General features: G+C 40.7%; 2 protein-coding genes across 5 annotated transcripts in view; one reads left to right on the top strand and one right to left on the bottom strand.

The window, feature by feature from the left end:
• Positions 1-17,404, bottom strand: part of LOC110828575 (uncharacterized) — a 90,795-nt gene that overhangs the window by 16,936 nt on the left and 56,455 nt on the right. The window lies entirely within an intron of this gene.
• LOC110828571 (uncharacterized) lies at positions 1,933-10,994 on the top strand. Of its 2 annotated transcripts, none has more exons than XM_022061394.2 (7): positions 1,933-2,076; positions 4,028-4,282; positions 5,137-5,306; positions 5,596-5,765; positions 6,605-6,763; positions 7,748-7,949; positions 9,388-10,994. In XM_022061394.2, the coding sequence occupies exons 2-7, from the start codon at positions 4,031-4,033 to the stop codon at positions 9,473-9,475; spliced, it is 1,041 nt and encodes a 346-aa protein (XP_021917086.2). In that variant the 5' UTR covers positions 1,933-2,076; positions 4,028-4,030; the 3' UTR covers positions 9,476-10,994. The 2 variants fall into 2 exon arrangements, with proteins under 2 accessions (XP_021917086.2, XP_087206190.1); XM_087350064.1 differs by having other exon boundaries at positions 1,934-2,040.

The raw sequence follows: 17,404 nt of genomic DNA, 5'->3' as shown, positions 1-17,404 counted from the left end.
TTTCCCAGGGGAAAAAAACAGAATTTGCCTTAGCGCCATTGTTCCCTAGTGCTTGCTATCCGAACCACAGAAAACATCTTTGTCGGGGTTCGAACAAAGGAAATATTTTCTTTCGCTCAGCGCCCGGGCCCCTCAAAAATCATCTTTAAAGTTAATCAATTGCACTGAAACCGGGCGTTATTTTTAAATAAGGGCAATTGGAATTGTCGTTTTCTTCACGTCTCTTTCGTTATTTTTAAATGTATTCTCTTCTTACAGGGAAAGTAAGAGTAAAGTTTGTCCCACTATACGCCATGTAGGCGTTTGGGGTGAGAGGAGGTATAGCTCCTCTCTTCCTTGACCTCGGCACTAGATGGGGGTGAGTGGTCAGCATCACGCCCCGGCCGGCTTTACCCTCGGGAAAGGGCCCCGGTACCCTAGTAGAGGAGGCTGGGTGGACCCCAGGGCCGGTATGGACGCAGAGGCTGTGCTGTTAAAAACTTTCTAGAATATCACAAGTACTTATCTTACATAAGAATTATTAAGAAATCTCTCCCCATTATATTTTTGATTCAATTGATCATTGCCGGTGAACATCGTGGTCTCTTACTATTGAACAAATTTTGAGGTAAGGGATTCCTATTTACTATTGTTAATAATATTATTATTATTATTATTATTTGGAATTGTATTTGTAATTGTCTGTAGTATCGTGAGGGTTGGTGCGTAATCATTAAACATTCACATGCCAGCAACGCCTAATGGAAGATCTCGTTGAATCTAGAGGACCCTACTTCTCTAATGTTGACTACCGGAGGAATTCTGTAGCCACCTTCGTCCTTAACGGAGGATAGCAGCTGGTTGTATTTAAGTTAGAGTAATTCTCTTGTTATTTTCAACTACCAACAATGTGTAAATATGGACCGATAATAATTATCCGTGACGTAACAGCCATCTGAGAGCCAATGGTCAGCTTTTATGTGAACACCTGCTTCTACAACAATGTTTGAAAAAGTATTCGAATTTCTAACCGACGTCTGCAAGAATGTTGGTTGAGCATGCCATAGGGCTTTTTTCTCATTTCTTATACATGCAGGTTCATAAAGGTTCAAGGAGAAAGGATAGCAATGTTAAGGTTCGCCGATGATATTGCCCTTTTGGCTGAAAGGAAGGAAGATGCAGAGATATTATTGGATGGTATGAATAGATTACTTAGTGAGCAATTCGGCTTAAGGATAAACAAAAGCAAGACAAAAGTTATCAGGAGCAGCAGAAATGAGAATAATGACCCATTAAGTAACAAAATTGGGAAAGACGCAGTAGAAAAAGTGAAGAAATTCTGTTATTTAGGAAGCAAAATCACTAAAGATGGACGAAGCAAGGAAGACTTTAAAAGCAGATTAGCATAAGCGAAAAGAGAAGTCAAACATTGACCTGGAATTAAGAAAGATTATTCTGAAGTTATATGTTTGGAGCACGGAAGCGAAACAGGGTCAGTGGGAAAGCCAGAAAGAAGGAGGGTAGAAGCATTTGAAATGTTGAAAATTAAGTGGACTGATAAAGTACGAAATGCGCTGGTCTTAGACAGGACAGGCGAAGGAAGAAGTCTATGGAAAAATCTTACGATGGTGGGACACATTCTGAGGCACCCAGGATTGGTTAATTTGGTAATAGAAGGAACTGTTGAAGGGAAGAATTGTAGGAGGAGACAAATATTGGAATATGTGACGCAGATTTTTGAGAATGTGAGCTGTAAAAAATATGTGGAAACGAAGAGACTGGCGCAAGATAGACGAAAATAGAGGACCACATCAAACCAGTCGGAAGACTGATGACAAACAAACTTCCATGCAGTATAATAGCCTGAATGAATCGTATTGCACTCCATTCCTTTACTAATTGTTACGTCATCTGTTTACTCGGCATTGTTGTATTTTATTATTGCCGTCAACAATCCGCTTTCGTCAGTGCGGAAGGAACTGAGCTGGGAATCGCTTGTAGAAGAAGTGTATCGTAAAAGAGACTCTTTTGTTCTGTTAAAAACCTTTCACAATAGCACAAGTACTTTTATTTTATAAGAATTGAAAAAAGTTTGAGGTAAGGGATTCCTATTTATTATTATCGTTGTTCATCGCATTCACATGTTTTCTTCTGCATTTGTGAACTCGTGTACGAGAATTAGCCTTGTCTTCTTTCTAACTCAGTCTTAAGTAATATTAGATTGACTTCTGTTTGTTCACGGTATCATTCATGGTAAAATAATATTTCAGTAGGCAATTGACATTTCACAATTTTAAAGGAATAAAACGTGTTTCGTAGCCCAGAATCTTAATAAAAATATGTGGATGATAAGAATTGGGGTTTATATTCTGAATAATAATTCTAATATTTTACATCTCTTGATACATCGACATTATTAAAGCATTCTAGGGAACTATGAAGAATTTTTGAAGTAAATACGTCTATATTTTAGAGTCAGTGTCATTCGGCAAAAAGTGAAACGAAAAAGTGGAACGAAAAGTGTAACTTCATTGTTACCTAGGAAACGTCATCTGTTTATCAACAAATAAACAACAATGGTTACCTAAGGAACATCTATTTACTCGGTGTTTTTGTTACCAAGGAAACGTCATCTGTTTACTCGACATTGTTGTTACCTATAAAACATTTCATAACATTACCTTACATTACATTACCTTACATTACCTTGCATTACATTCCATTTCATTACATTACTTTATATTACATTACTTTACATTACATTACCTTACCTTACCTTACCTTACCTTACCTTACCTTGCATTACATTTCATTACATTACATTCAGCTACCACAGACCCATCTTAAGCGTAACTAATTCAAGTTAAATAATCAATGTCTTAATCAAACTTATCTCGATTTTATAGCATGTATAAAGGAAGTATTTAGAATAAAGCCAATATATAAACTTCCTTTCCGTATAGACGTATTTACGTCAAATTCTCCGGAACCGTGGTTCCACTGACAACTTTTTATTTCGGATTTACAAGCCTAATTAACGACGAATCTCCCTCTTATTATCTCCATACAACAGCAGATTAAATCCGTGAAATACTTGCTATTATTGAGTGCAAAGTATTTATGGGTGTAAAACGTGGTCTTTCACTTTGAGGGAGAGAACAGAGTGTTGAGGAAGATATTTGGACCCGAAACGGGAGAAAATTGCACGACGAGCTCCTCACCCGATGTTGTTAGGCTGAGTTGGGCAGGGGAGGGCTCTTTACAAGTTATTGGTTGGGAGGCCTGAAGAGAGGAGATCGCTGGGAAGACCTAGACGTAGATGGGAGGATAATCTCAGGCGGGATCTATGGGAGATAGGAATTGAAGGAGACTGGATTTTGTTGGCCTAGGGCAGGGTCCGGTGAAAGGCTTTGGTTAGTTCGGTGATGAACCTTCAGGTTCCGTAAGCCGTCTAGGTAGTTAGTTAATCAGTCACATTTAGAGACTTGTCATTTTGTATTGAATCTCAACAGGCATTTCTATAACAAAGAAACAAACTGAGTCCATGGTGCAGAAGGCCTACTTAAGAATCTAACAGTAGCCCAGGTAATCAAACGTCTCGCCTTTTATGAAACATGAAGTTTCATGTCCGTGTTGGCAAGACCCAGCCTGTAAACCACATCCACAAGCAGATGAAATCAATCCACACCTTAATTCCCCACCTCTCTAAGACCCATTTTAATATTATCCCAGCAACTCATTGACTCTCAAGTGACCTTTATGTTTCAGGTCTTCCTATTAAAAAGTTGCACTTCTTGTCTCTGCAATGTGTACTACATGTCCCGCCCATCTCATCTCCCATGATCTGACATCCTACAATTAATTAATTAATTAGTGAAGAGATCTATAAAGCTCCATATTACGCAATTTTCACCATTCCCTTGTCAGTAACTCTCTCGCAATATCAAATTTTCTTCTCAGTACCGTGTTCCCTCTCAGTCACTCTCAGTTGCTGTGCACACGCGTCAGTATGAAGAAAAACCTGTAACAGCGATGAACTGTTTTTCAGGAAATGGAGTCAAACCAAAGTTTTCAAGTCGGCATGCGCACCGAAGTATCGGTCGCTCTGAAACAGCTGAGAGGGAGGAACCGGTTATATGACGACTCAGAAATGATGACGAAGGAAGACAAGCAATTCGTGACACCAAGGATTGCCTACCCGCGAATCCCACAGGACATTCTGTTTGCTATTGGTGGGTTTCGTGGCGGAAAGCCGTCAGATGTGATCGAGGCGTACGACGCACGAGCAGAGCGATGGAGTGTGGTGAGTTGCACGCATTTCTACTCTTACCGTGCCTTCTTAAATAACGCCTCCGAGAAAAACTACTTTTGCACCCTTTTGCTTATTTATACCAAGTAATTGTTTATTTAAGTTTAATCACATGCACCTCCTTGCCTCTTTATTTCTTGTTCGTTTATTTCCATTGCAGTGAACACTTTTTTAAGAGAAGCTCCAAAGACATGAATTAAAAAGAATAAATAAATAAATTACATAAATGCTGAGTCTCATGTACAATGCAAGTTCTAATAGGAATCGATGAAGGATATGAAATTTGCCTTAAATACCGTTTACTTTAACTGTCATGCAAACCTGTCTGCTGATTTTATACATGAAACGAAATCATCGTTGATCGTCAGTGGATTTCAACGTAATAAATGAAGTATTGATCAGTGTCGATGTTGGCCATCTGCGTGGTAACGCCGCGAGAATTAGAAGGGACACTGTTTGGGGTGCGGTGGGGGACGTACTGCCTCCAGCTTTGCGTCGATAGAACCAAAAATCCCAACATCTGCCTTTACCAACGTACGAACCTGAAATGTCAGCTGTTGATCAAAAATCTTACATTTGTCTGTCGTACTTGACGAGAGCACTGGCAATGTTTGAGCTTCTCTTTGGGTCTTCCTGTTTCCTCCGCCTCTTATAATTCCACCATTGCTCCAAGTTAATTCTCACGGTTTTGTCGAGTGCCACCCACCACGGTGTAGCAATTTCGGTTCACTGTTGGGGGTTGCTCCTCTGCTCCACTGGTTGGTCGCTTGAACTCTAATGTAAAGACTTCACATCAGCAGACCAAATGACCCAAAGAATCATAAAGCCATAACCTGTCGTTCCTGCAGGTGGAAGGGGTCGACTCGATCGGTCCGCGATCCGAACACGGCACGGCAGTAGTCGATTTCGACATATACGTCATCGGTGGTACCGACGGCTCTGAATATTTAAGCTCATGTCACTGCTTCAACGCTGTTACGAAGAAATGTCGCGAGGTGGCGCCTATGAATGTCCGGAGGTAAGATGCATATCGGTAACTAAGGAACTCCTTGAAACAGAGTCCTTCTTCAAAAGCTGATAGTCGCTCCGTTAGTCAAAATATAAATGTGGGCAGGGGCTGTAAAATTGTACCACTTACATACAAGAGGACTTTTGCGACAGTGTTGGTTTTAAGAATACGACTTGCTTGTTAATTCATTTAAATTATGATTTAACAATGACGAGCGAACAATTGCGTTCTGCGAGAGGAAATGCATCTTAATCAGCAATAAATGAGCACAGCAGAGTCTGTACTTTTATCGTTTCAGACGCAATTTAAGTGTGGCAGTTCTGCGAGGTGCAGTGTACGCCATGGGCGGTTTCGATGAACATCGGGATCACAGAACGGCTGAAAGATACGACAGCAAGACGAACCAGTGGTCGTGGATCGCTCCCATGAATACAGCGCGATCCAATGCATGTGCTGCTTTGCTGAATGGTACGTAAATGCCGTGAAATAGGAATTTGTGAATTAGTGCAGAAGGCCTGTCTGTCGGTCTGTCCGCGTGTAACAACACGAAAACAGTTGACGGGATCACAGGATTTGAGGTTCTTGCTGTGGCGAATACGAAGACGGCCTTCGTCATGAAGGCATTCCCCTTCGCTCTTGATTTTAGTTTCCCCTCCTCCATTGTCCCATATTCATTTATTATCTCTTTCTTTTATCCGTGCTACGTACTACGTTATTTCATAGACTGCAACGGCTTGAAGTTCTGAGTGCGTGATGGTTTCTTCTGCTCTTGCAAGCTGTCCCTGTGCATCGTGTTCTGCCTTTTTAATGTACACTAGGAGTGAGTGTAAACAACCATCAAACTATCAAACTGGCTCTCATATAATACGGATGTAATATGTTCTTGAGGAAGTTAATGATCTCATGTAAATAGCTAATTTTATTATAAATGTAGAGCACCGCTTGGCAGTTCGTACCGTACATCTCTGGTAAGGTAAGGTAAAATTCATTTCACAGAGGATATAACTTACCATCATTTCCATTATGCATTAATTTAAGCACTTTATGCTGTTTATATTAAATTTTATCAGTTACACTCTTTTTCTTTGACACGCTGCATTCGAAACAAAGAAACAGATGAACAGAGACAGCCGTGTCCGTACAGTTGCTATGACACGAAGGGGGACATTAAATAAAATATCATTAATAGATTTACAAATTTAAGTACGGATTGTCCCATGTTTGTGCTTCGAACGGGCCAGTTTAATGCCCCTGCCTACATGAAATATGTGTAGAGTTCGTGTCATGTAGCTAATTTGTTTTTACAGACAAAATATACTTCGCTGGTGGATGTGATGGTTACAATGTCCTAGACTCGGTGGAAGTTTATCACCCGGACACCAACCGATGGACGTTCGTTGCACCAATGATTACTGGACGTGCCAATTTTTCTTTCGTCGCCTTCAACGCCTGTCTGTACGCTCTAGGTGAGAACTCTGAACATTTTGAGTGATGCCCCTCTATCTTTCTTACAAAACTTGCTATTGTGAAATGTTTTCCTGGTTTTCTTCGAGTCACTGAGATTTTATGAACAACATTTTTCCCCTGTCATTTCAGAGTTAGTTTGTCAGTAATTTTAACCCTGATTCGTGGTTTCGATTACATTCTCCACAAAGAACACTTAACTTACTTACTAACTAACTAACAACGCATAATCTCTTGTGGTATCTCAAGTAACGTATGCCCCATTTGTCACAGTCCCAGTTGTAGCAAGGACATTTCAGTTTGCCGTGCTGTTATCCCCCAAAAAGCCGATGGTTTAAAGCAGTCCCTTCGCATTCTTTGCTTTTCTTCACTTTTTTGTGTAACGTCGTTTTTAACAGTGTATCTTGTGTCTATTCTTGGTCGTTATTTTCGCACGCAGTTTCATGAAGCAGAAAACAGATGTCAGGCGCAATTTCCAGATGCTACAAGTACGAAAATAATGTTGTAGCTATTTCATCCTTTATTTCGTTCCTCGTACTAATATTAACACTGCAAGAGGGAATGAATTTTCTTCGTTGTATTCCATTCATTCGTTCCGTTTACGGAATTACGAATTTTAAGAGTGTAAAGTCCGTGGGGTAAGACGAGCGGAGTGTGAAGCATTGAAGTTATGAGAAATACAAACATCTAGAAAGTTGTAATTGGTAATGTTGAAGGAAAGATACCACTTGTGATATATAGCCTTGAAAGGAAGGATAATATTAAAATGTTTTAAGGAACTAGATTAGAAAATAGAGTATGTGAGAAGAGTTCAACTGCCGACTTTTGTGAGTAAGGTAATGAATCTTGTGGCTCTATAAAGGCCAAACATTTCGTGGCCATGTGACAGAGATACAAATATCAAGAAGGGGTTAGAATAAGTTTCGTTTGGCAGCTTTTTTTATATACTGTGAATTATTACGGAATGTATGGGTGTGTATGTGCAGGAGGACACAACACGACATCATCCGAGCTCAGTACCGAAAAGTATGACCCTACAGAAAACAAGTGGACCAAGATCCCTAGCATGGACGCCTATTCAAGTGACTTAAACGCAGAAGTGATGAACGATAAGATCTTCGTCATCGGCGGATATTACGAAGCGAACAACTTCGGTGTCAAATGTTTCAATGACAAGGAAAATCGATGGTTTGTTTCTTTGTTTGATTGTTCAGGACTGTATAATCACAAACTGTTACTTTCTAAAAGCACTAGGAAGTGAATCATTTCCGGTCGACATAACCGCGATCTTGTGGATGCTGCACCGTGTAGTGTCGTAGAAACTGACCGACGTTTCGGAGGTTCTTGCTGCTAACTCAGGGCCCTGAATACAACGCGCGAAAAATGGGTGAGAGGAAGGGGTAGAATGAAAGCAGACAGGGCGATGTTGCGGTCAAGCTGAATCGTTAAAGCAGAGCGCAAGTGACTAGGTAATGCTAATCAGACGTAAGCTGTAACTGCATGAATAAGAAGCCCTTTGACTAAGTTTCTTTGATGAGTGGTACTCTCTTGGGCAAGAAGTTTCTGGCGTTCAGCACATCAGCATCGCCATAATCTTTCGCTTTCATCAAAGTGTTAGGCCAGTTTCAGGTTTAACGACGCCTATCCGTCTCATGTTCTAATTTTTGATGGATGTTTATTTGGAAAAGGCTGTCTATTGGTGTGTTTGACCATGCAGTCTCGTGCCATCTGTTGACGGAGTGAGTAAGGAGCTCCAAAAATATCCCAGAAGACAGCTTTCTTCATACTCAACTGTTGAAGAGCCATAAATCCAACAGAAATTCATTTGATTTTGGTTTTTGTCTGTTTTACGTCCAGCAGAACCTCTCTAGAACTATTTTTGGTGGGACAGAAAAAAATTTGAAAATATATTTCCAAAAGAAGGAAATAATGTCATGGGCGCATGTCTCAAACAAGGCACGCTTATCTCTCCAAAGAAAGTGTGTGATTAAATTTATTAATATGAAATAAGGTAATGGCCTAATGGAGTGTATCAAACGCTGATAGCACAGAACACAAGACATTTGACAGCGTTTTAAAATAGTCATAACCTCTCCCTCCACTTTGATGTAATAAATTCGTGCATCGAATTCCGATTGGGGGATTATTTGTTAAGGTTGTCTGGAAACAAATTATAAGCAACGACATTTCGGTGGAAGCCTGTGCTTTTAGCTTAAAGCAGTTTTCCATTCGACCCAAAGACAGAGCCAGCCCATCAGACATGTATAGTTTTAGGACAACACGTTTTACGTCTCACAAAGACAATTCTTTTATACTTATTCTACACCGAAATCTCTGATATTTTAGAATCCCAAAAGAAGGAGTATATGTATTTTTAAGAAAATGGATAATTTATTTACATAAATGCACTGACATTCAAATTACATTTCTATTAAATTTATATTAAATAAATTATTTATGGTAGAAGACGCATTCCTTCGTGAGTTACATCATCTCATGCTGAGCTACATATTTTCTGTAACTGTGTCAGTGAAATGTGATAAAAATTGTCTTGAGTGCGAGTGCAGATAATACTGATGGATGATGAAGTAGGGTTTGTTTTCACTTTTAATATTTCAAATTCCAGGTACCAGTTGCCAAACATGAATGTTTTTAGATGCTTGCTGTCGATTTGTGTCATCAAGAACTTACCGAATGCAAGCGATTACTCCTAAAACAATCCGATTGGTAGCCTGTTCGGATGTTTTCTTATGTTTCTTAGCACTAGAACTTAGCATTTAAATGACCCGGGCCTGCGCGCAAACTGAAGAACGGTTCGTTTAAGTGCTAAGTGCTAAATGCCAAGAAACGTAAAAAAAAATTTGATTGGGAAAATCAGCGGCTTCCTGAAGAGGATTCGCGCGGAGTCGGCCTGCGGGATCGTGGCCCGGATGAAGGGAGACATCGTGACTCTGGTGCCTGATACGACGACGGATTCCGGGCCACTGTCAGGGTGCTGCGATCCCTCGGTGAGGGCGAGGGTGTGAGTTTTCACAACATTCTCTCTTCCCGAGGATCGGTGCGTGCAACTGTTAATTACAAATTTGGGCGCGCGCATACCCGAGGCTGAGATCCGCGAGGAGCTGGCTGCCATGCACATTGACATGCAGGGGGTCATTCAACTCCGATCGATGCGCCGGGTCATGGACCAGGACGGTGACCGTCCCCTCACTTTATTGTGTCGGTAGCACGGGGCCCCGACGTGGGAAAGGTGCGTGCTGTAACCAAGATCTGCGGCCTGCGGGTCACCGAAGGGGCCCATGCAGTGCAAGCGGTGCCAACGCTTCGGGCACACGCAGCGGAACTGCGGCTATGCACCCAGGTGCGTGGCCTGCGGGGACGCTCACCCATCCGGGTCGTGTGCCACCCCCAAGCAACAGCTTAAGTGCTGCAGCTGCGGGGGCAACCACACTGCAAACTATAGAGGTTGCAGTAAGTTTAAAGGCCAAGGCGGCCGCTGCAAAGCTTGCGAGAGGGGAGGACGGCGACTCCACGCGCCTGCCAGCGCCCTCGTCGGCGCCAGCTAAGCCAGGAGAACCTGGGCCCTGGCTGGAACCACGTGGTCCGTGGTGGCCGCGTCGTCAAAGCTAAGGCTGCGAAGAACCCCGCCTCAACGCCGTCCGGCGCTATTGCACGGACTGAGCGGCAGGCTGTGCCTAAGGACGGCAATGCTAAGCCCGCTCGTCCTGTAGTGCCGGTGGGGTATCCCGCCGCACCCGCTCCCAAGAAGACTGTCCCCGCCCCACCTAAGGGTCAGTCCCCGCTCCAGGGCATCTCAGATCTCCTGGAGAACCTCCCGACCCAGGCCTGCGACGAGTAGATACGCCGTCTACTCGGCGCGGCCCCTTCCTTCCCATCCGGGGAGGCCCGTCCGCGGGACGTCCTCAAAACCGTTATCCTCTTCGTAGCCGAGTATGACTGCACGGCCTAGGAGACACGGTGGTAAGGTTTTGCGGCTGGTTTATTGGAACGCCGACGGTGTTCGCGGCAGGTAGCTGGGGCTGGAACAGTTCCTCGGTGACCACGGAGTCGAAGTTTGCCTCCTGAACGCGACTCATCTCACGTCGGGTCGGGCCTTGAGGTTCGCGAACTATGTTTGCCACCGGACGGACCTCCCGACGCAGGGGGAGACATTAGTTAAACGTATGCGAACGTTATGTATTAAAATGTGTAAATAAATATATCAATGCGTTACATTAATTGTTACGTTAATTACATAATACAGCCCCTGCATTATTTTATTATTTCAATTTGCAAGTGTGCAAATTCACTAACTAACAAATCGTTATTAATACTATGATTATTATAAATTTTAATGTTATGATAGGTCTGGTAACTTTCAAGATTGTAGGTCAGAAAATAAGATAAATGTAACTCAGAAGCCAAAGTACTTAATTTTTAAACTTCAACTTAAAATGGTGTAACTGAGCTGTAAAAAGAAAATGATTTTTGAGGTTACAACTCAACGAAAATAAGTTGTTAATTTAGTAACCTTGTGTAACATTAATGAAACACACAATAATGGCTAAACCGTCAAATCTTTTATGTTTACTTCTGATTAATGAGACACGTTACACTTCTTGTCTGCAATTTATTTATCATAGTCACGAACCTTTTGTTGTAAATGTCCCATTTATCGTCGAAGAGCCATGAGAACTTTCTTGGACAATTTTCCAAGAACTGAACAAATTCGTCCTCTAGCTTTATAAAACGTTGCAACTGTCTTGCACTGCCGAAAAGACAAACTTCGCATGATTCAGCAAATAACCTTAGTTCGCTGTAATCTTGTGTGTCAGCGCCCCCCAGAACGAATAAAGTTTACAACTGAAACCAATCACAGTCATCACATGTTCATAATTTATACAAATCAGCATAATTTTCCACAACATTTTCGCCTCGCAAAGTTGAAGCGCCAATCAGAACAAAAGGCCACACAGTTGTCGAAAGGGAGACCCAACTTTTCAGTCAAACACTTGACGACCTCATTTGCAATTGCGGGAGTAACCCTCTGCCAGAGAAAGTGGTTTGGATCTCGGCTGAGAACGAGTCATTCGTCTGACGTCGTACCTCCGTCTGTGAATTACAACGGAATGTTTTCTCCCCCCCCCCCCAAGAGATTTCCAGTAGATCAAGTATCGATCTTATCTCCACGTTCAGTAGATAAATGGAGTCACCTATAGTTGAAAGCACGAACCATGGCGAGTGCGTTCAGAGTTGGCATGAGACGCTGCACTGTTGCCACACTGACACAATAACTATCTGACAATCACAGTTGATTCGTCGATATTATTAAAAAGAGGAACTGCTTTCAAGTGACGGAATATCATTTTCATCAACCACAACTCCACGCATTTTGATGGATGCCAGAAGCGGAAATGTATCTGCTATGGTACAAGGCGTTTAATTTTTTTAAATTAAATATCAGTACGCAAATAAGGCAGTATTTTTTTCCTCTAAGTAAAGACTGTGGTTCAGCCATTTCAGCATCCCAACAAGTTTCTTAGAAACAAAGACTCTCGGGTTACAAGCCGCGTCAAGCGGCTGAATGGTGAATAAACCATTTCTTCCGCCAACGTTTCGAGAGCCATCTCTGCTGCCATCCTCAGGGCTGCTGCATAACAAATCGGATCCTTTGTAGCGCGCTCACTGAAGGGTTTGTAACCCGAGAGTCCTTCATCAAATTCAGTCGCCGCGAAAGCTTCACTTTGCATATCTTTGAAAGAACTTCATCAGCTTATTCCCAAGAGATGCGTGTCTTGTAGTTAAAACCCATCGCAGTTTTTCAACACTGAAACTGCATTGAAGCATCCTTCTCAGTTTGCGAGTTGGTAAGAAAAATCTAACGTCACGAAGTCTAGCTGATATTTTTTAACCATTATTCCCTTTTTTAAAGGACAGGAGAACCGTGGTTTTCCCTCTGCACACCCGCCGGCTCTGACGTCACTGACACGCCAATTTCAAGCAGTTTTATAAACCAGGAATCCGTGTTTTTACTCGCGGTGTTTTTAATTAAAATGAACGCGCTGTTCTGACGTCTACTGTCACAGGCGATTGTCACGAACTGAGGCCAGAAAATGATTTCTCATTATCTTAGCTGTGACACGTGTTCTTCGCGTCTCCCTCTGTATACGAAAAGCCAAAATCACTTCGTCATCGAACCACCGGACCCAGGTCAGTTTCATTACACTACCCCAGGGGTGACCAACCCGCGGCCCGCGGGCCGCATGTGGCCCGCCTTGAACATTTTTTCGGCCCGCGAGATTCATCACACTTTTACAAAACATATTTATTTTATAATGGCCAAAGTAGTGAAAACCAATGTATTAAAAAAAATACATTATTTGTGCATCCATATATTCAAAAATTATCTGTCGAAATTATGAGAAAAAATTAACTTTGATTTTAAAATAATATTCTTGCGAATATATGACAGATATTGCCTGTTTTATTCATGAGTTTACAGTTATGAGTTCGCAGAATAATTAAACTATATTCTGCGAACTCATGATGCGCGTGCATCTTGGAACATCTAATATAACAGGTTCTATGTTTCACTCTTAAGTGCCCTCAGTGACGCAGTGACCATACCTAGATACGCACAGTTGATTGTTGATAGCAGAGCAGAGCAGACTCTCAGTTTCAAGTGAAAATTTGCTTTTTGGTTTCGTTTTGTGTGCTGTGACTGCAGGATAATTATTTTAATATGCCTGTACTTCAACAACATATTTAAAACAACAACAGCCAGGCACTTCCGCATCGACAATTTAAGGAGTTCCTGAAATAATTAGATTCTGAATATGGTGACGTTGTATACTTCAGTCAAGTCAGATGGTTAAGCCGTGGAAGATGTTTACAGCGGTTTTATGAGTTACGAGAAAAAATTGACTTGTTTATGAATGACAAGCAATGACCTGTACCAGAATTAAGAAATGATGAGTGGTTATTGGATTTATGCTTTTTAGTGGATATTGTCGAAAAACTTAATCAATTAAATATATCATTGCAAGGAAAAGATAACCTTATAATCGATACATTTAATCACATCAAAGCATTTCAGAAGAAATTGTTGTTATTTGAATCGCAATTGAAAAGTAATAACGCTCACCACTTTCCATTGTTGAAAGAATTTAAGAAATCAAATTGTAACAATTACATCAAATATGCAAAAGAAATAAGAAAACTTACAGCTGCTTTTGAAAGCCGATTCAGTAATTTAGAGTTAGACAAATACAACAAAATTTTTGAAATATATTCATCTCCCTTTCATGTTAAAATCGAGTCGGCCCCAGAATATCTCCAAATGGAACTGGTTGACTTACAGTGCAATATTGAATTAAAACACATTTTTGAAACATCAGAATCAAAAATAGATTTTTATAACACTTACGTCACAAAAGAGAAATTTTCCAATTTGAGAAATCTGGCACAAAAAGTTGTTAGCGCTTTTGGTTCAACTTACACCTGCGAATCGTTTTTTTCGAAAATGAAATTGACCAAACACAAAACACTCTCAAACATAACGGACGCTAACCTGCAACACCAATTACGATGTGCAAATACCCAAATTGAGATCGATTTGTAAAAGCTAAGTGAAAGAGTGGAGAAACAAATATCGCACTAGTAAAATAAATATTTTTTAATGATTTCATTATTTTTATTTCATTCATATTTATATATTTTTTATATTTAATTTTTAGTGCTATATATTTCTTTACAATGTACGCTTAGTATCATTATTATTATATTATCTATGTTTACATGTAAGAATAATAGTAAACACAATAATAATAACTCATTATGTTACAATTTTTCACTCCAAAAAAATGTCTATAGTGTATCTAAATCTAATATGGGGATATATAATTTTATATGTGGCCCGCGGAGTTATGATGCATTTCCAAAGTGGCCCGAAAGATCATTTGGGTTGGCCACCCCTGCACTACCCGAAGCTGTCAGCGCACAGACTGCCTAATCCGTGGGCGTATCATGCTACATAATCGGTATTAACTGTAATGTTGTATAACTTCACATATATCTGAAAATATTCTTATTCTGTAGCATAATAATTAAATTCATGCCCATGACTTTAATTTATTTTTCGGTGGACTGGACCCAAGACCCGCGGGTTCAAACCCGGCCGAGGTCGATGGATTTTAATGCGTGATAAAAAGCCGTAGCACTACTTCCTTCAGAGGGGAAGTAAAACCAGAGGCCCATGTCGTAGATTTACGGCATGTAAAAGAATCTTACGAGCACGATACTAGATGTTTCGTAAGCAAAATTCAGCGGTCATTTCTTACCCATGTCTTTCCTAATTGTCTACTAGATGGCTCTGGCAGTCAAAATCAGGATTGAGCATAAATTGTGCAGAGGCAGTGGGCTTGTCACTTACTATTCAAATGCATCCGATAAGACTGATAAGGACAAGTTGCCTTGAACAACTGTCGCTGAACAGGTCAATGGGTCCAATGATTGTAGTAATTGATTATGATTTTTCATGTGCTACAACTTAGGTGTTCGCCACCGAGTTTTGAACCCACTGCCCTTAGAAATCAACGCACTTCAACAGTGTTTTGAGAAAAGGGTACTGGGGATAATATCTGGATTAAGTGACAGGAGTCAGGACAGAATCATAGTAAAGAACTTCATAATTTGCGTTTAAGTTCGGACGACTCTGTTAAGTGTTATAATAGTGGATGACGTATTTACGTCAAAATAAGTATCCAGGCGTCAATGGATGTTGAGCTGACGCCCGTATCAACCCGCTCACAGTCTACATTATGCACAAGGTATCGGCGCGGTGAACACACCACGGATGAGATGGGAATTACATGTAGCACGCATGGGAAATAAAAACTTCACACAACATTCTGATCGGAGAGACCTTTTACATATTCTGGGTGTCGGAGGTAGGATAATAATAATAAAATGGATCAGAAATAAATAAGGTCTTGGTGTACGGGCAAATTAAATTGTTTGCAATGACGCAAAGTAAAGTTCGGTTCCAACACAAAACGAAATGAGAATCATACCAAAAAGCTAAATCCATTTTCAGAAAAAAGTTCAGAAAGGCTCCACCGTTTCCAAAAACTTCGAAACTCGGAACTTAGTTTTCCCCACTAGCTCAATTTTCTGGAAATTCCGTCTCTGTGTGACTCCAGGAATTAAGCTACGGGGCGAAGACCTTCGGTATGAGTGATCATGTGATTTCTGCTCCGCTGCTAGAGTAGATGCAGGGAAAAAATAAAACAATCGCCTAACGCGAATCACCGGTCTTCAGTTCACAGCCAAAGAAAGACCTGACCTCTGAACAATAAAGTGATAGTGGAACCACGGTTCCGGAGAATTTGACGTAAATACGTCTATATTTTAGGGTCAGTGTCATTCGGCAAAAATGTAACGAAAAAGGGAAACGAAAAAGTGTAACTTCATTGTTATGTTACCTAGGGAACGTCATTGTTATGTTACCTGGGAAACGAAAAAGTGTAACTTTATTGTTATGTTACCTAGGAAACGTCAAACTTCGCAAGTGCAAGCGTACCTGCAAGAATCGCACAACCAAGGTATGACAATGCAACAGAATATTTTCATAAGCATTTTAATGAAAATAAATTTGGATACGCTTGCAATGTATGTGATCGGTTATGGTTTGAAAAAGATTTGAAACAAGTTACTGATAGCCATTTAGATAAATTGAGTAAGGAGTTTGTAAATGAAAATGTATCCCATTTTAAAGTATGCACAACATGCTGGCTATCTTTAAATAAGCAGCAAATACCTATATTGTCCAGGAATAATGGATTTGTGTATCCACCATACCCCACTGATTTGCCTCCACTATATTGCATAAGCGAAAGATTAATATCTCTTAGACTTCCATTTATGCAAATTAGGAGGTTAAGACATCAATTGGGTGCATTTGGGATACTGGGACAAGTAATCAATGTTCCAGTAGATGTTAATAATATGGTAACGCTACTACCCAGACAATTGGACGATGATTACAGCTTCAACGTCCATATAAAGAGAAACTTGATTCACAAATCTACGTATCTGGAAGGAACTTTGAAGAAAGATACAATAAAACGTTGGCTTACTTACTTGATTAATACTCCATTGTACAAACATTACAAGATTACAATTAACGATGCATTTTTCCAAAAACAAGAAACTACTGAAGAAGAAAATAGGATGGATAGAAGAATGGTTTGGTTAACGGTAGTATGGCAATTTTAACGTACATTGAATACAATCCTGAAAATCCCGATCGTGTACAGCGGTTGTGGTTGCATGTTGAGCCCAAAACTGCGGGACAAAGGGCTAGAATAAAGTGTCGTGCTACCGTAGCTTCAAAACCAAACGTACTAAAATATGATTTGACACCATTAAATAGACGAAGTGGCACTATCACATTTAAAAACGGGCAACTTAAATGTAAAAGATTACAATTCCCGTTAGTTGAAGCTGGTGCTCTAACGGTTCATAAGTCGCAGGGTGGTACGTTTCAACAAATTGTATTCAACTACAACAAGAGTCTAGATCATCAGTTGGTGTACGTTACCCTGTCTCGCGTTACATCGTTGGACGGTTTGTACGTCACAAGG

This window comes from Zootermopsis nevadensis, unplaced genomic scaffold (assembly GCF_977971745.1).
Source record: "Zootermopsis nevadensis isolate Lab colony 2312 unplaced genomic scaffold, Znev_1.0 Znev_ptg000017l, whole genome shotgun sequence".
NCBI classification, from domain to species: domain Eukaryota; kingdom Metazoa; phylum Arthropoda; class Insecta; order Blattodea; family Termopsidae; genus Zootermopsis; species Zootermopsis nevadensis.
The sequence above is the reverse complement of the archived record's forward strand: the minus strand, read 5'-3'. Positions and strand labels throughout refer to the sequence as shown.

Coding starts and splice junctions, on each gene's coding strand:
- LOC110828571 (XM_022061394.2), top strand. CDS start 4,031: ATGGAGTCAAACCAAAGTTTTCAAGTCGGCATGCGCACCGAAGTATCG. Junction 5,307..5,595: donor GCGCCTATGAATGTCCGGAG/GTAAGATGCATA, acceptor TTATCGTTTCAG/ACGCAATTTAAGTGTGGCAG. Junction 6,764..7,747: donor CGCCTGTCTGTACGCTCTAG/GTGAGAACTCTG, acceptor GTGTATGTGCAG/GAGGACACAACACGACATCA.